General features: G+C 37.0%; 1 protein-coding gene across 1 annotated transcript; it reads left to right on the plus strand.

Annotated features, from left to right (window-relative positions):
* The first annotated feature begins 16,698 nt into the window (after positions 1-16,698).
* Positions 16,699-20,198, plus strand: LOC139896031 (uncharacterized). Its single transcript, XM_071878608.1, has 6 exons — positions 16,699-17,118; positions 17,715-17,849; positions 17,962-18,043; positions 18,173-18,267; positions 19,398-19,565; positions 19,674-20,198. The coding sequence occupies exons 1-6, from the start codon at positions 16,779-16,781 to the stop codon at positions 19,835-19,837; spliced, it is 984 nt and encodes a 327-aa protein (XP_071734709.1). The 5' UTR covers positions 16,699-16,778; the 3' UTR covers positions 19,838-20,198.
* Positions 20,199-20,627: the final 429 nt, after the last annotated feature.

Raw genomic sequence — 20,627 nt, forward strand, 5'->3', positions numbered from 1 at the left:
AGATAGTTTAGGTAGAACGATTCGTAGAATGATGATTATGCTTGAGGTATAGACTGCGAGGTTGAGACGTGTGATGATGTTGTTGTGATTGGTACTGGTTATGCTGCTGGTGCTGCTGATGGTGGTACTGTTGCTGTCGGTGCTACAAGTGTTGTTGGTGCTGAGGTTGGTGATGATATTGGTGTAGTAAGTATAGCTTGTAGATCACGCACCATTCTTGTCAGGGTTTCTATCCTACACTCTATCATTTATATCCATCCACTCATCTGATTCGATAGATCTTGATTATCAATTCGAAGTTCCCTAACTTCTTCTAATATTCCCCTTCGATTGGTATTCGGAAGTAGAGGTTGAATATTTTTCGAGATTGCAGTAATGCGAATTTTGAGGTGGAACACTTTAGCAAGAAGGGTGAATACAGTGTTGCGCATAGGTTCACCGGTGAGTACATCATTTTCTCCGATGTTAGGAGGTAAGTTTGGTTCGCGGTAGGGTTCGCCTTCTTCATTTCTCCATCGAGTGAGTAAGTCTCGGACCCACCCCCATCTCCTTCAGAAAGAAAAATAACTAAATGGTTGAGGTACTTCTGGTTCATTGACTTCGGAATCTGCTTCAATATACATCTCGAAATCGCTTCCGGAACTAATGGAATCCAAGCTAAGTGTAGGATCCATCTCTCACGATCAGTTAAAGGGTATTGATATGAAATGATTTTCGAATATCGAATGATATTCTAATTATATATAGAATATCTATACATACTTCCAAAGATCCCGTGAATTACAGAGAAAATTAAGGAAACGTGTCAGATAAAGTCTACAGTGATAGATACGCTAAGATATGGATTAGTAGATATGCTAAGATATGAATTTTGTCTATACACTATTCATGCAATCATTGCAGTAAGATGTGTCTAGACTAAGAATGATAAGCAGGTAATTTCCTAAGGATGATAAACTGATGATTTCCGACAAAAATGATAAGTAAAAATTTTTTTTTTTTTGACATGTAGGCACGGTCGAAGTCCAGACTCACTAATGCATCCTAACGACTTATCAGTTATACACACTAATGCAGACCTGGTTCGCTAAGACCACCGCTCTGATACCAACTGTAAAGACCCGTCATAATCCATCCGGACGAAGTCCATATCGATTATAAACGATTCACAACAGTTGATTACATCGCGAGGTACTTGACCTCTATATGATACATTTTACAAGCATTGCATTCGTTTTTGAAAAGACAATCTTTCATTACATCGAAAGTTGACGGCATGCATACCATTTATTAATATATCTAACTATAATTGACTTAATAATAATCTTGAGGAACTCAATGACTCGAATGCAACGTCTTTTGAAATATGTCATGAATGACTCTAAGTAATATCTTTAAAATGAGCAATTGCACAGCGGAAGACTTATTTCATACCTGAGAATAAACATGCTTTAAAGTGTCAACCAAAAGGTTGGTGAGTTCATTAGTTTATCATAAATAATCATTTCATAATTTTAATAGACCACAAGATTTCATATTTCCATTTCTCATAAGCATACGTCCCATGCATAGAGACAAAATAATCATTCATATGGATTGAACATCTGGTAACCGACATTAACAAGATGCATATAAGAATATCCCCTATCATTCCGGGAAATCCTTCGGACATGATAAAAACAACATCGAAGTACTAAAGCATCCGGCACTTTGGATGTGGTTTGTTAGGCCCAATAGATCTATCTTTAGGATTCGCGTCAATTAGGGTGTATGTTCCCCAATTCTTAGATTACCAGACTTAATAAAAAGGGGCATATTCGATTTCGATAATTCAACCATATAATGTAGTTTCGATTACTTGTGTCTATTTCGTAAAACATTTATAAAAATTGCGCATGTATTCTCAGCCAAAAAATATAAAGGGTAAAAAGGCAAATGAAACTCACCTAATGTATTTTGTAGTAAAAATACATATAACGATATTGAATAAATGCAAGGCTGGCATCAGATTCACGAACCTATATCATATATATATTTATTAAAACATATAATCGTAATCAAACAAATGTATATATATTTAGTTATGTAATTGTTATAATAATTTATAAGTTTTATTATCTACTTATATATTTTCATTTTATACAAAATTAATAATATAGTTAAATTATGTGTATTAATTGTATATTTTTTTTATCTAAAGATCATTTATTTGTTAAACTAATATTTGTAATATGCTAGATTAGGGATAATAATAATAATGATAGTAATAATAGCGATAATAATAATAAATATGTTAATTTTAATAATGACAATTTTAATAGATATAGTAACTTTAATATTAGTGATAATTTTACTATAAATAATGTTTTTACTAATAATGATCAAATGATAGTTTTTACTTATAATGGTTCGTTTAATAATAATACAGTTGTAACAATAATAAAAATGATACTTTTTTTAATAATAATACTAATTCTTAATAACAATAATAATTTTAGATAATAACATGTTAAGGATGATAAATATAATAATATGCTCAGTAATTATAATAACAATACTTTATATAATAATTTCAATAATACTAACGATAATAATATTAACATTGATAGTAAAGATACTAATAATAGTAATTATAATAGTTGTACTACTAACAATAATACTAATGATAATAATGATAATAATTTTTAATAACAATGATAATACTAATAGCAATTAATAATAATAATAATAATAATGGTAATATTAATCTTAATAATAATAATAATGTTAACAATAATAATAATACTTGTAACATTAACAATAATAATAATAATAATAATAATAATAATAACAATAATAATAATAATAATAATAATAATAAGGAAATAATAAAAATATAATAGCTACCTCAAATATAAGCCTTTCTAAAAAGATTTGTCGCAGACGAGACTCGAACCCACGACCCCTCGATTAAACACGACAACACTAACCATCCGTCTGATTGATTCTTTTCTCAAATAATACCCGTTTTAATTTCCTTTATCTTATTATTATTATTTTCTTCTTCATCGACTGGATTAACCGGGGAATCATAACAACTTATAACAGTTAATTTTCCTAACTTGGTTTATGAATTGAATTAAAACAGAAAGAATCCATTATTGTATAATTGATTAAACAGAAGAACAAAGTGCAGTAGCAGAAAAAAAAATAAGGAGCTCGTTTGAACCCGTTTTGAAACTAGAAATCAATTTCGAATTTCTAAAGCGTTTTAGCTCTTGATTCCTGAATGAAAAAGGTTCCAAATCATATTTAAAAACTTTCTGTATAACCAATTTGACTGAAATCATTAAAACAAATCCAAATTTTAGGATGAACACTTCGTTTGACTTTTAAAATTTAAAGTTTGACTTCGAAATTGAAACTTGATAGGACGAATTGAACTATGAGATTTTCCAGATAGTTTAAATGGAAGATTTCTAATCCAACTGCACTTCTAGATTTTAAAAAGTGTTAAAAATTTGAGTTTTTGTAAATAATATGAAGAACAGAGGTATGACGGGTCTGTTCTTATTCCTTTTTGTTTAAATCAATCGGATAATGGTTGCAGTGATATTAATTGATAGTGAAGATAAGGTTTTGAATTAATTTTGCATAAGGTGAGCTCAAATACTTGTTTTATAAATGGATGAATTCAACAGATTTTGTAAGTCAGCGAATAAAAAAATAATAATAAAAAGATGATAAAGACTTCAAATAGATTTTTGGATTGATCTGTTGATTGAGTTTGTGATTTGTACGAGCTGAATTCTAAAGTATCAATTACTACAGCTTGATATTGATTGGAAACAGATTACCATCGGTGCTTTATATATAAATATGTATATATTGTATTTATTTATTTATTTATTTATTTATTTATATAACAGTATATATAACTATATTTATATATATTGATTTACATATATCTGGTATGTTACATTTTATAGTATTGATCAGTAATATAAATTTATTAATAAAACTGTGAATGTGATAAATTTTAATATAATTACTAATTACTAATAATAATAATAGAAATACAATACTAGTATTATTAGTGATAATTTTATCAAAAAAAATGCTACTAAGAATAAGAGTAATAAAAATGATAAGAATAATATTATTAATGTTATTAATAATAATACTAATTATAATAGTATTAGTGATAATAATAGTATAACAATTTATATATATATATATATTTTCACTTTAATAATACTAATTTAGATGTTAATACTGAAGATCTTACTATAACAACTATAATTTAATATGCAATTAAATTCATTAATATTACATATTATTATTATTATATAATATATACTAACATACATTGAATATTTAATATTCAAACATTATAATATATAGAATTAACATATATATATTCATTTTAATAATTAAATTAGTAATTCTATTTATTATCTTACATTTTTAATTCAAATGATTAAAGTGTACTTTTTCAATTTAAACTATCATATATATATATACATATATATATATATATATATATATATATATATATATATATATATATATATATATATATGACGCCCCGTACAAAACCATCGTGTACGGATCATAAACAACAGGATCATCACAAGGTCAAACACTATATGCTGTTTGAAAACCGATTTGCATTCATTAAAAAGATAACGTTTTACAAAGATAACATGTCATAAGACTTATTACAAACCATTGTTCCGAAATAACATAAGTTTATGAATGCAAATCATAAGTTTCATAATTTGAGACATCTCTAGTAATGCAGCGGTTAACTAGTTCAGTAGGTCCATAACAGCAATTCAATAACAGCATGACAGCAAGTGTAACAGCGGAAGCAATAAACCTCTAGGCACCTGAGAAATACACGCTTAAAAAGTCAACACGAATGTTGGTGAGCTATAGTTTAAGTTGTAATAGTAATGTAAGATAGGCCACGAGATTTCAGTGCTGCAACAGCGTATCAAAACAGTATGAAAAGTATATGCATAACCGTGGGCACCCGGTAACTAAACTTAACGTTTATAACCCCCTGAAAGTACACTTGGCGAGTGCGTATGTTCACGAAGTATTAAACACCCATTAAATGCTAGCGCGACTAGCCCGAGTGGGGATGTCAAACCCTATGGATCCATATCTAAGATTCGCGTTCACCGGTTCAAAAACCAATGACTAAACGTTACCGTGCTAAAGGGAATGTTTATGCCGTTGTATAACCCACACACATATAAAGTTTAAGTACTCGTGCCTAGTATGTAAAATGTAAAAAGCGCATGTATTCTCAGTCCCAAAATAATTAAAGTAAAAAGGGATGCTATAACTCACAGTGATAAAAGCGGTAAAGTCGGTAATGAAAGTACGCAAGTAGTAAGTCGGTCCGAAAGGTCGTCAACCTAAATCAAAGGTTACTAGGTCAGTAGGTTGTCTTTATAAATTCTAATAGTGCATAAAATAAGTTTAAGTGTCATCATCATCATCATTCATCATCATAAAAGCTAAGTGAGTTTGACAAGAATAGAGATCGAAATAATAGGCTGACTTCGGTCAGCTTCTACGACCTCTACGTAAATCGAAAAGATGAGTGGTCAGTGGCTATGGCTCCATATATGAGTCCCCTAACAGCTGACCAATTTTCAGAACCTAACTCGTCTTCGTTTGACCGCGGCGACGGTTTAAGTGCGAGTAGGTCAGAAATTTCAGCACAACGTTAATAGGGTGTAGTGACTCTCGGAGGGCCATAACTCATAAACCGTAACTCGTATTAAGACGAGGCCTAACCGGAAAATCATCTACTCGAACCGAACTAACTAAATATCAGCTTTCCAGTAGCCCAGGTGGTCTGATCAGATACGAAAATCAGTGGACAAGTGCTCCGGTGGGGTTCTTGGTACTCGATGCTCATCACGGTTCTCATCCTTGATGCTTGTAGCTTCAAGTGTACAACTCGTTGATGGTTTAGCATCACTTTTGAACAAGATTCACCATCAATACACAATATTTTAAGACCAAGTAAGAATACAACTCATTCATGAGTCTTAGATGGATGATGAACCAAGGTTACATCATATCATTAGTCTTAACACTAATACAAGTCACAATAACAACTAAAGTTACAAACTTTACATCAATTTAACAAGTATGAACACAATCTAAGTCAAAAGAGGTGATGGAACCCTAAGCTAGAGAGCTTGGATCCATTTCACACAAGTCACAAGGTTACAAAGCTAGAAAGCTTGAACCTTTAAGTGTTCTTGAAGATCTTGAAGCATAAAGCTTGGATCTTGAAGATACATGAAAATATTACAAACAAAAGTTTGAATCTTTTTAACAAAATAACAAGTTCAAAGTAAAAAGAACTTAAATACAACAAAAGATATGAAGATCCAAGCTAGAAAGCTTGCATCTTAAGTGTTCTTGAAGATCTTGAAGCATAAAGCTTAGATCTTGAAGATGTATGAAGATTACAATCAAAAGTTTGAATCTTTTCAACAAAATAACAAGATTAAAGTAAAAGAAAGGTAGATCTAACAAGTTGGTGAAGATTCAAAGCTAGAAAGCTCGAATCTTCATTGTTCTTGAAGGATTCATGCTTGAACCAACAAGATATAAGCAAGATCAAAGCTACATGGAACTTGGATCTTATAAGAATGATGATGATGATCACGTTTTTGAAAGGAAAAGGAGGAAGAAAAGAAAACTTACAAGTAAGGAAAAGAAAGAAAGAAAGTGTGTGTGAAAAACCAAAATGATCAAGTGTTGAAATGAAGGAAAATGGCTAGTATTTATAGGCAATTAGTGATCACATGGATTGATGACATGGCAAAGGTGGTAGTGGTGATGGTGGACGGTTTTAAGGGGGAGGGGGGAGACAAACTTTTCACTTTTTGGCTAATTGTGTCTAAAGTATGTCCTTTTGCTAGAATCTTATGTAACAAAGTTGATAATCCTTATCCATTATGCTAGTATGACTCATTAATTAATTTATTTATTATTTATTTATTATTATGGGCCACTAGTAATAATACTTGGGCTAATTAATCGGGTCACTAGCTAGAGTAGGGTGGGCTTGAGCCCAACAAGGTAAAAAGTCCAAAAAGGCTAACTATTGGGTTTTAGCAATTAAATAAATAAAATTAAGCATCCAAAGGCCCAGGTAATTATTATTAGAAAATAATAATTAATATTTCGCAGTCCAAAAGTTCCGGTTCCGACAAAAGTCAAACGTACGCGCAGTCCGCGTTTTAATCGTAACGGTAAATAACACTAACGGTTATAAAGCATCCAATGGACAAGTTAAGCATTCTACATACACCAAGGCACGTTTTAAAGTAAGTATGAATATAAAACACGTGTGCCAAGGTTCTGGAGTAATAAAGTAACACAGTACGCACAAATACGCAGTTTCGCCAAAATACAAGGCATAAAAGCAAGACGAAAAAGTCGGGTCGTTACATTACCCACCTGTTATTGGAAATTTCGTCCCGAAATTTAAGCTGAGGTAGGTGTTGGAGTCAGGAAAAGGTGAGGATACTTCTGCATCATTTGATCCTCTCGTTCCCAGGTAAACTCAGGTCCACGCTTGGCATTCCATCGAACTCGGACAATTGGAATCTTATTGCGTTTCAAGGTTTTGACCTCACGGTCCATAATTTCGATAGGTTCTTCCACGAAGTGGAGTTGGTCATCAATGGTAAGTTCTTCCAATGGTATGATAAGTTCCGGTGGAGCAATACATTTCTTCAAATTTGATACATGAAAGGTAGGATGAACGGCACTCAACTGAGTCGGAAGATCCAAACGGTAAGCAACCGGTCCGATACGTTCCAAAATTTCAAAGGGTTCGATGTATCGCGGGTTCAACTTTTCGCGTTTCCCAAAACGAATTACACCTTTCCAAGGTGCAACCTTCAACATCACACGGTCACCTACGTTAAATTCGAAGTCTTTACGTTTAAGATCAGCATAACTCTTTTGGCGATCACGGGCAGTCTTAAGTCTCGCCTGAATCTGAGAAATCTTCTCCGTCGTTTCATGGACTATCTTGGGTCCGGTGATTTGCACTTTGCCTAACTCGGCCCAACAAATAGGAGAACGGCACTTGCGGCCATACAACGCTTCAAAAGGTGCGGCTTTAATACTTGAATGATAACTGTTGTTGTAAGAGAATTCGGCCAGCGGCAGATGCCTTTCCCAAGACTTTCCGAAGTCAATAACACGGGCACGTAACATGTCCTCTAAAGTCTGAATCGTTCGTTCACTCTGACCGTCGGTCTGGGGGTGATACGCGGTGCTCATGTCGAGACGAGTTCCCAAGGCTTCTTGCAAAGAACGCCAGAATCTGGAAGCAAAACGGGGATCACGATCTGAGATGATTGATAAGGGCACACCATGACGAGATACCACCTCTTTGATGTACAGTTGAGCAAGTCTCTCCATTGTATCTGTTCCTTTCATTGCTAGAAAATGAGCAGATTTGGTAAGACGGTCAATGATAACCCAGATTGTATCGTATCCGCCCACCGTCTTTGGTAGCTTCATGATGAAATCCATTGTAATTGCTTCCCATTTCCATTATGGGATTTCTGGTTGTTGAAGTAATCCAGATGGCCTCTGATGTTCAGCTTTAACCTTCGAACAAGTCAAACACCTTCCAACATAAGTTGCAACATCCTTCTTAAGATTTGGCCACCAATACTGTTCCTTAAGATCGTGGTACATTTTGCCAGCTCCTGGATGAATCGAATATCTCGACTTGTGGGCTTCATCAAGTATAAGGTTCCGTAGATCTCCATAACGAGGTACCCAAATTCTTCCGGCATAACATCGGAGTCCAGACTCCTTAACCTCGAATTTAGAGACGAGAATGTTCAGGTATTCACGAGATATGTTCTCCTCCTTGAGAGCCTCTTCTTGGGCTACTCGAATCTGACTGTGGAGGTTTGAATGGATGGTGATGTTCAGAGCCCGAACACGAAGGGGTACCGTCCTCTCCTTTCGACTTAATGCGTCAGCTACAACATTGACCTTGCCCGGATGGTAGCGAAGTTCACAATCGTAGTCATTTAGCGTCTCAATCCATCGACGCTGTCTCATGTTTAGTTGCTTCTGATCGAAGATGTGTTGGAGACTCTTGTGATCGGTAAAGATAGTACTCTTTGTTCCATAAAAATAGTGTCTCCACAGCTTCAATGCGAAGACGACGGCTCCAAGTTCGAGATCGTGAGTAGTGTAGTTTCGCTCGTGGACCTTCAGTTGACGAGATGCATAAGCAATGACCTTCGTTCTTTGCATCAACACACAGCCAAAACCATTCCTCGAAGCATCGCAGTACACAACGAAGTTGTCACTGCCTTCAGGAAGAGATAGGATAGGTGCGGTGGTTAACTTCAGCTTCAGGGTTTGAAATGCTGCTTCTTGCTCTTTTTCCCAAACAAACTTCTTTCCTTTATGAGTTAACGCAGTCAAAGGACGCGAAATCAAAGAGAAACCTTCAATGAACCTTCGGTAATAACCGACAAGACCTAGAAATTGGCAGATGTGAGTCGGAGTAGTGGGTGTCTCCCACTTGTTGATAGCTTCAATCTTGGCGGGGTCAACTTTGATACCTTGATCACTCACAATATGACCCAGAAATTGGACTTCCTTCAACCAAAATTCACACTTGGAGAATTTGGCATAAAGCTGCTCTTGTCTCAAGAGTTCGAGCACTAACCGAAGATGTTGTTCATGTTCTTCTTTGTTCTTGGAGTAGATGAGGATATCATCTATGAAGACGATAACGAATTTATCCAGATAAGGCTTGCAGACACGATTCATGAGGTCCATGAACACAGCGGGTGCGTTGGTTAAACCGAATGGCATCACGAGAAACTTGTAATGACCATAGCGGGTTCTAAACGCAGTCTTCATTACATCACTCTCCTTCACCCTCATTTGGTGATAACCTGATCGCAAATCGATCTTAGAATAAACGCTCAATCCTTGTAGCTGATCAAAAAGATCGTCAATTCGGGGAAGAGGATATCGATTCTTAATCGTCAACTTGTTGAGTTCGTGGTAGTCGATACACATGCGGAAAGATCCGTCCTTCTTCTTCACGAATAAAACAGGTGCGCCCCAAGGCGACGAGCTCGGTTGGATAAACCCTCGGTCGAGCAATTCCTGCAGTTGACTCTGCAATTCTTGCAGTTCTGAAGGTGCCAGACGATAAGGCGCACGAGCTACGGGTGCAGCTCCCGGCACCAGATCGATCTGGAACTCCACTGCTCTTGGTGGCGGTAATTCAGGCAGTTCTTCCGGAAAGACGTCGGGGAATTCATTAACGATTCGCACATCATTCACACTCTTCTCCTCTGATTCTAAAGCCTTCACGTGTGCTAAAACGGCAAGTCGTCCTTTCTTCATGATCTTCTGCGCTTTCATACAACTAATGAGGTTCAGCTTCGAGTTACATCTCTCTCCGTAAATAGTCAGTGGCTCACCGTCTCCTTGTGGTATACGAAGAGCTTTATCTCCACAAATAATATCGGCCCTTACTTTAGTCAACCAGTCCATGCCGACAATCACGCCAAAGCTTCCCAATTTGATAGGTATCAAGTCAATTTTGAAATCCACACCAGCTACATTAATAATAGCTCCTCGGCCAATTTAGTCAACCTTTTCAAGTTTACCGTTGGCTACCTCGACAAGCATACTTTCTTTTAAAGGAACTAATGACCAATTTATCTTATCGCAAAAGTGTCTACATACATAACTTCTATCGGCACCAGTATCAAATAGGACAGAAGCTAAAAGATTGTTGATAGTGAATATACCTGTCACCAAGTCGGGGTTCTCACGTGCATCCCTTGCATTAACATTAAAAGCTCTACCACGCGGTGGTCCGCCGTCCTTCTTCTTATTGGGGCAATCATTCCTAAAGTGGCCCTGCTGTCCACACTCATAGCATTTCCTTGGCCCATTCGGGTTTGTCCTTGCAGCTGGGACGGGAATCTTGCAGTTCTTACCAACATGTCCGATCCGGTTGCACTTTTCATAGACCGCATTACAGTACCCAGTGTGATGTTTGTAACACCTCTTGCACTGCGGTAGAGTGCCCTTGTAGTTCGGGTTTGAACTTGTGCCTGGGTTGGGGTTTCCACCGTTGTTGTGCCTCTTGGCAGGGGTTTGATCATAGGTTCTTCCCTTGTTATTATCCCACTTACGCTTCTCACCACTACCCGCTTCAGACTTGGACTTCTCCGGTTCATCGATGAGAATCTGATTCATGAGTGTATGCGCCATGCGCATAGCTTCGGGAACATTCGGTGGCTTGGACGAGGTGACATTACCCTTAATGGACTTAGGGAGTCCCCAAAAGTATCTCTCCATACGCTTGAATTCCGGGGTGACCATGGTAGGACACATAAGAGCTAACTCAAGAAACCTCCGATTGTAACCATCGAGATCGTTGCCAACAGCTTTCAATTGCATAAACTCTATTTCCATCTTTTGTATCTCGGTTCTCGGACAATACTCATCAATCATTGCTGCTTTGAACTCCTCCCATGGCGTAGCATACGCCTCATCAATACCTTGTGCCTGAGCCATGGTGTTCCACCATGTGAGGGCGCCATCAGATAGCGTGCAGGAAGCAAATTTGGTTTTGTTAGACTTGGAACAGTTGCTAACTCGGAATACTGATTCAAGCTTTTCAAACCATCTTGTGAGACCAACAGGCCCCTCAGTTCCGCTGAAGTTATGTGGCTTACAGCTCTGGAATTCTTATAGGTGCACTCTTTTCGAACGGGTTGGATAACCGGTGGTGGTTCAGCTTGAGGGTTCATTTCCGCCAAGGCTGCGGCGACTCGTTCATTAATCATCTCTTCGATTTGAGCTGCTGTGGGTGTTGTTCGTGTGTTTGCCATTGCCCTTCGAAACAGAAATTTTGACTTAAGTCAAAATCCAGCATTTAATATAATATAATATAGTATATAGTAAACAGGGAAACAACATAACGCATGCCAATATAGTGACACAACTAGGTACAAATACCGCAAAACCAACATTCCGTAATGTAAATAGAACACTGTGCAAGAATTTAACAATACAAAGTTCCATTAATAAAGAGTTGCATACATAAGTTCGTACATTACATAAGGAAAACATGGAGCTACAAACGAGAATACAAAATGAAACCTACTACAAAGCTCTATGGTGATGGTGGGTAAAGGATGTCCAGCACATGGGACATCTGCTCCTCGAGCTCAGTTACCCGAGCACGTAGGATCTCCACCTCCCTTGCCAGTTCCTCGACAGAGGGAGGGGCTGGCAGAGCAGGCGGTACTGCTGGTGCAGGTGGTGCTGGTGGTGCAGATGGTCTGGCTCCAGAGGTAGATGCTACATGGCGGTAAGGCTTACGCACGAACGGATCAGCCAGGTAAGGCACGACCCGCTTACGGGCGGTAACCCTACGACACTGACCATGTGCGTCAGTGAATGCTCGTCCTCCGTTGATCCCCGGAATAACGGTGCCATCGAAACGGTACCGCTTCTTCGGCGGGGTGGAGGGTGGCTGGACAGGTGTATCATCAAGGTCCTCCTCGTCAGAGTCATCGTCACTAGAGTCGTCTGTGGATGAGTTGTCTGAACTAGCTGGGGGTGACACCACAGGTGGCCCTCCTCGAGCGGCCATCATCTGTCCGTATCTGGCGGGTCCGATTGGCACGAGACGTCCATCAGGAGTGCGTCGGCACCAGTGGTTACGTTCATTACGAACCGGGCCTTCCCCAAGATCCGCAGGAATCACAACAACACTGGGGCGAGGCTGTGGCTCCTGAGGTACCGGGGCAACTGGAGCTGGAATCTCCGGAGGGTCCTGGGCTCCGACTGCGGTAACCACGGGTACAGGTGCATGGCTGCTTGTTCCGGAGGATGAAGCGCCGGGGTCACTGGTTAACGAGATCTGTGTATCGGTAGCAGCAGTAGGTGAGGTGGCTGACGAGTCTGAATCGCTGTCCAAAATAATGACAGGTGGAATATCCGACATCTGAACAAGGAAAATAAATTTTCCATATCAGTAAATCATAAGCAAGCAAGTATTAGGCACTATAGCATCCTAGCATGGCAATAACAACAGTGCTAAACAGTAATAACAGTGAAAGCAGATAGTAATCATGCAAAGGAAGAAATAGGCATACAGCAAGTTCGCATGGCAGTAAAGATAAGCAATAGCACGCATTAAGATCACATAGTAGTAAAAGTAAGCAGTAGCATGCAGAAACAAGTAAACTAGCAAGTTGTAGATTAGTCCTATTAGTGAATCCTACTCGGTTCGGTCCTAGACTCACTAATGCAACCTAATTCCCTACAACCAATGCTCTGATACCAACTGTGACGCCCCGTACAAAACCATCGTGTACGGATCATAAACAACAGGATCATCACAAGGTTAAACACTCTATGCTGTTTGAAAACCGATTTGCATTCATTAAAAAGATAACGTTTTACAAAGATAACATGTCATAAGACTTATTACAAACCATTGTTCCGAAATAACATAAGTTTACGAATGCAAATCATAAGTTTCATAATTTGAGACATCTCTAGTAATGCAGCGGTTAACTAGTTCAGTAGGTCCATAACAGCAATTCAATAACAGCATGACAGCAAGTGTAACAGCGGAAGCAATAAACCTCTAGGCACCTGAGAAATACACGCTTAAAAAGTCAACACGAATGTTGGTGAGCTATAGTTTAAGTTGTAATAGTAACGTAAGATAGGCCACGAGATTTCAGTGCTGCAACATCGTATCAAAACAGTATGAAAAGTATATGCATAACCGTGGGCACCCGGTAACTAAACTTAACGTTTATAACCCCCTGAAAGTACACTTGGAGAGTGCGTATGTTCACGAAGTATTAAACACCCGTTAAATGCTAGCGCGACTAGCCCGAGTGGGGATGTCAAACCCTATGGATCCATATCTAAGATTCGCGTTCATCGGTTCAAAAACCAATGACTAAACGTTACCGTGCTAAAGGGAATGTTTATGTCGTTGTATAACTCACACACATATAAAGTTTAAGTACTCGTGCCTAGTATGTAAAATGTAAAAAGCGCATGTATTCTCAGTCCCAAAATAATTAAAGTAAAAAGGGATGCTATAACTCACAGTGATAAAAGCGGTAAAGTCGGTAATGAAAGTACGCAAGTAGTAAGTCGGTCCGAAAGGTCGTCAACCTAAATCAAAGATTACTAGGTCAGTAGGTTGTATTTATAAATTCTAATAGTGCATAAAATAAGTTTAAGTGTCATCATCATCATCATTCATCATCATAAAAGCTAAGTGAGTTTGACAAGAATAGAGATCGAAATAATAGGCTAACTTCGGTCAGCTGTTACAACCTCTACGTAAATCGAAAAGATGCGTGGTCAGTGGCTATGGCTCCGTATATGAGTCCCCTAACAGCTGACCAATTTTCAGAACCTAACTCGTCTTCGTTTGACCGTGGCGACGGTTTAAGTGCGAGTAGGTCAGAAATTTCAGCACAACGTTAATAGGGTGTAGTGACTCTCGGAGGGCCATAACTCCTAAACCGTAACTCGTATTAAGACGAGGCCTAAATGGAAAATCATCTACTCGAACCGAACTAACTAAAAATCAGCTTTACAGTAACCCAGGTGGTCTGATCAGATACGAAAATCAGTGGACAAGTGCTCCGGTGGAGTTCTTGGTACTCGATGCTCATCACGGTTCTCATCCTTGATGCTTGTAGCTTCAAGTGTACAACTCGTTGATGGTTTAGCATCACTTTTGACCAAGATTCACCATCAATACACAATATGTTAAGACCAAGTAAGAATACAACTCATTCATGAGTCTTAGATGGATGATGAACCAATGTTACATCATATCATTAGTCTTAACACTAATACAAGTCACAATAACAACTAAAGTTACAAACTTTACATCAATTTAACAAGTATGAACACAATCTAAGTCAAAAGAGGTGATGGAACCCTAAGCTAGAGAGCTTGGATCCATTTCACACAAGTCACAAGGTTACAAAGCTAGAAAGCTTGAACCTTTAAGTGTTCTTGAAGATCTTGAAGCATAAAGCTTGGATCTTGAAGATACATGAAGATTACAAGCAAAAGTTTGAATCTTTTTAACAAAATAACAAGTTCAAAGTAAAAAGAACTTAAATACAACAAAAGATATGAAGATCCAAGCTAGAAAGCTTGCATCTTAAGTGTTCTTGAAGATCTTGAAGCATAAAGCTTAGATCTTGAAGATGTATGAAGATTACAATCAAAAGTTTGAATCTTTTCAACAAAATAACAAGATTAAAGTAAAAGAAAGGTAGATCTAACAAGTTGGTGAAGATTCAAAGCTAGAAAGCTCGAATCTTCATTGTTCTTGAAGGATTCATGCTTGAACCAACAAGATATAAGCAAGATCAAAGCTACATGGAACTTGGATCTTATAAGAATGATGATGATGATCACGTTTTTGAAAGGAAAAGGCGGAAGAAAAGAAAACTTACAAGTAAGGAAAAGAAAGAAAGAAAGTGTGTGTGAAAAACCAAAATGATCAAGTGTTGGAATGAAGGAAAATGGCTAGTATTTATAGGCAATTAGTGATCACATGGATTGATGACATGGCAAAGGTGGTAGTGGTGATGGTGGACGGTTTTAAGGGGGAGGGGGGAGACAAACTTTTCACTTTTTGGCTAATGGTGTCTAAAGTATGTCCTTTTGCTAGAATCTTATGTAACAAAGTTGATAATCCTTATCCATTATGCTAGTATGACTCATTGATTAATTTATTTATTATTATGGGCCACTAGTAATAATACTTGGGCTAATTAATTGGGTCACTAGCTAGAGTAGGGTGGGCTTGAGCCCAACAAGGTAAAAAGTCCAAAAAGGCTAACTATTGGGCTTTAGCAATTAAATAAATAAAATTAAGCATCCAAAGGCCCAGGTAATTATTATTAGAAAATAATAATTAATATTTCGCAGTCCAAAAGTTCCGGTTCCGACAAAAGTCAAACGTGCGCGCAGTCCGCGTTTTAATCGTAACGGTAAATAACACTAACGGTTATAAAGCATCCAATGGACAAGTTAAGCATTCTACATACACCAAGGCACGTTTTAAAGTAAATATGAATATAAAACACGTGTACCAAGGTTTCGGAGTAATAAAGTAACACAGTACGCACAAATACGCAGTTTCGTCAAAATACAAGGCATAAAAGCAAGTCGAAAAAGTCGGGTCGTTACAATATATATATATATATATATATATATATATATATACACACACACACAATTGTTCGTGAATCATCGGAAATAGTCAAAGGGTAAATGTATACATGAAACAATTTAAACTTTTTGAGACTTAACATAACGGACTTTGCTTATCGTGTCGAAATCATAATAAGATGAAGTTTAAATTTGATCGAAAATTCCCGGGTCATCACAGTTGTAATGTTTGTGGTCGTTGCACCCCTCTCTAGCTTCTCGTTAAGGAGGTGGTAGCCTTAATAAATTTTTGTTGTTCTAAAAAAAATTGCTTAATTGTTTCTTTCAAAAGTTAAAGGTCATTTATGAAAATATCAAAAGTCAAAGGGACATATCTGTAACATTTTAACCGAATCACACGGTCCATGATCGTGAAACGTAGCCGTATCAGTATCACACCACTACAACCTCTAAAACCCTCAGCTCCACCGTCCGTCGTAGGCTCCGTCACGCAATCTCAAAATTCCAGTAAAAAAATGAGAAGAGCTTCTACTCTCGCCGTCAACTCGTCTCTATCCCGACTCCTTGTATCATCATCTGAACAACAGCAATACCACAAGCTCTTCCAGACCACCTCATTCACCGCCGGTTATTCTCGCCGATGGTTTTCAACGTCCAATGGATCCAAATACGGTGGTTATTCTAAATTTTTCATGTCATTAGGCGGTATCGCCGCAGCTTCAGTCGCTGTTGTTAGCTCGTCGCTATTGGTTGAAGAACCGGCTTTTGCGAAAGAACTGATTAAGCCTGATTTAATGCCCAAGGACGTTGTGTTATACCAGTACGAAGCGTGTCCGTTCTGTAATAAGGTTAAAGGTACTGTGACCTAACTTCTAAATCGATAATTGCTTACATATAGTTTTGTGAGTGTGACCTAATATATGTGTGTGCCAATTGTTAAATTGGGGCCATATTATTGATTAAGTTAGAAGTTAGATTTGTTCTGACGATTAAAAGTCTGAGAGTAATTATATTACGCGTATATATACGCAAAATATATGCTAATTTAGGATTATCAAACAATATGTTCATGTTTCGTATTGCGACTTAATATCATTTTGCGCTTATTGTTGTACTAAAGAATATTACAGCGTGGGTGGATTTGTAATCAGTATTATGATAAGATGATTAGTAGTTCAAAAATAAATAATTTACACTACCGTTGGATTCGTACTCTGTCACAAAAGTTAATGATTTACATTGGCAACAATATTGCGAAGTGGATGGTAATGGAGTAATAAGTAATTACATTGTGAGGTTGTTAATGTGCATTTATATAGATATTGAAAAGATATGATGTTGTGGATTTGCTCTTCTGGTGATAGTAACAGTCAAGAGTGTTTGAAATATGATGTGGAAGGAAGTTTGGAACTTTGAATAAATTTAAAACAGTGAGTTTGTTATCTTTTCAGCATTTTTGGATTACTATGATGTACCTTACAAAGTTGTGGAGGTGAATCCCTTTAGTAAGAAGGAAATAAAATGGTCCGAGTATAAGAAGGTGCCGATATTGATGGTGGATGGTGAACCACTGGTCGATTCATCAGGTATTTTGCTTCCTTGCATTTCATTTTGAATAAGCTATAATAAGATATATTTGTAGTATATAGTATTGGTGATTAATATGTCGTTTAAAGACATGATGAGTCTTTCTTGCAGCCATTATTGATCAACTGGGGAACAAATTCACTACTGTGAATGCATTGTCAACTAATGATGATGAAGAGAAAAAGTGGCGCCGGTTTGTACTTTCTTCTCTCTGTAGTGGCTAAGCAATATACCTGTAATCCAACTAAAATTTGTACGTATTGCTATCAATTGGTGAATACTATAGTAAAACATTATGCTAACCAATATTGGGATCGTGTAGGTGGGTTGATGATCATTTGGTGCATATGCTATCACCAAACATCTACCGGAACACTAGTGAGGCTCTGGAGTCGTTTGACTACATTGCTAACCATGGTAAGAAGCTATATGATGTTACATTTCTAGTATGTGTATGCTGCAAATAAATTTATTCAGTTGCAATGCGATTACATGTACAAATATTGGCATGTAAATATGTAATGCATTTATAATTATTGGATGAGTTTCCTGTTTTAGCTTAATACTTAATAGCGTTCGTGAGTTACAACCTATCAAGTTTTAGTAGTCTGTTCATGCTACTTACACCTAGACATGTTAGCAGTTTTATTATTGCAGTATCTATTCTCACAATTTAGGAAATATATAAGACAGTTTTGGAGAGCTCAATAGGTAAATGCCTTCAATTTACATTTTCATTGGTTGTGTATTGATGTCATTGATTTTGGTCCATGAACTTTCTTTATTTTAATTGAGGCCATTTATGGAATTAGTTAATATTCAATCAATTTTATAAATTCATGTGATATTTATGGGATAAAGTACAAAATGGTTCTCATGTTGCAAATAGTTATACCAAGAAACAATATCATAAAGAGACAGTATTAATATTAATCAACCTAAATTAATAGTTGATTTTCCACAACCCATCACTCCCTGTCTTTCAAATTCAATGTCCTAAGGGGAAAAGATCTAGTCAATGATAAGTCACTAACCAATCGTTATGAATTTGAAAGTGTATATAGTTAAAGGATACTAGAGGAAAGTAAACTATAATAGAACATAACCTTTGGTTGCTGATATAGATCTGAATTCGAATTCTCGTGATTGATCTCATTGGGAATGTTCAGCGTCATGTATCAGTTTAAAGCATGGTATAAGATATAAAAAAGTAACAATGGGAATCATATTTAACATGGAAGACAAGATATTTGATGACCATTTGATTGGTCTTTCTTAACCGCAGATTTCAAATTATGAATAGGAGTTGGCACCAAGTTGAGTGGTCTTTTTAACTTGCATGCATTCTTATCAGTGTGTGAGTAGGAACTCATTTCCGTAGATATATATTTGAAGGGATAATAAATAATCATTTAGGTTTACTTAATTTGGGACCTAATTAATGATCTGAAAGGTGTGTTCTGGGATAATAAATAGTCCTTTAGGTTTACTTAATTTGGGACCTAATTAATGATCTGAAAGGTTGCGTTCTTCTTCTGTATTTTCAGGTAACTTCAGCGTCACTGAGAAATATACAGTGAAATATGCTGGGGCTGCTGCTATGTATTTCGTTTCCAAGAAACTCAAGAAAAAGTATAACATTACTGATGAAAGAGCAGCGTTGTATGATGCCGCTGAAACATGGGTTGCCGCACTTGATGGCAGAGACTTTCTAGGTCAGTTTTCTGATATTATGTCACTGGTTTTTTGGGCGATATTTATTGACAGCATAACTTTTACCTCCTAGTTTGATTTATACTATTACTATTATTTTACTTTATCAGGGGGGTCTAAGCCTAATTTGGCGGATCTGGCTGTGTTTGGGGTGTTGAGACCAATTCGTTATTTAAGGTCAGGTAAAGATATGGTTGAGCATACCAGAATTGGTGAATGGTACTCCAGAATGGAGAGTGCAGTTGGGGAATCTTCAAAGATAAAGGCGGCTTAAATTCAATGCATCGAAGCCAAAGGTGTTGGGGAGGCTAACTATATAACAACTTTGAAGTTACTCATACATCTTCCTTGAGTTAATTCATAGCATGAAATGTATTGCATTGCAGTGTTTCAATTCTTTAAAATGGACCATTGACACCACGTAATATTTAGGTAGGCATACAATTATTACACCATTTACAATAAAATATCATTAAGACTACATTGTCAGACTGGGGATGGATACCTGGTATTCGTTGATTCCGTTTCATTGAATGGGATACAGTTTTGCAGTAACAAATTTTTGGATTGTATTCGCAATTCATTCTTAATATTATGGAATGACCGAGTCATTTGATAATAGTATCAAAAGGACTGCGGGTTATTATTGTCTACTTGTTCTTTTAGTTGGATGCTCAAAGTTTTATACGTTTTTTAGATGTTCAGAATTTTCAGAGTTTATGTAATGCTCATGTAGTTGTCTCGTAATCGTCATACAAATATAGTGAGTATATTTTTTTTGAAAGGTAAACCTACAAACTACATACGAAACCACGAATATTTACATCTCAATGCCTCAAGTGAGGCTTGAACCCACAACCTCTTGGTTGAAGAGTATATGAATGATGAGAGTTTTTAAGACTGCTATTACGGCATCGCCGTTGGGCTGTGGTTGATGGCGCGGTTTAACGGTGCCAATACTATGGGCCGCGGTTGAGGCTGCGGTTCGTTGCCGTGGTTCAACATGCCAAACATTGACACATTGCAAGACGCTTGGAAATTAACATTTTAATTTTTATTTTTAA

Source organism: Rutidosis leptorrhynchoides, chromosome 3 (assembly GCF_046630445.1).
Source record: "Rutidosis leptorrhynchoides isolate AG116_Rl617_1_P2 chromosome 3, CSIRO_AGI_Rlap_v1, whole genome shotgun sequence".
Lineage (NCBI taxonomy): Eukaryota > Viridiplantae > Streptophyta > Magnoliopsida > Asterales > Asteraceae > Rutidosis > Rutidosis leptorrhynchoides.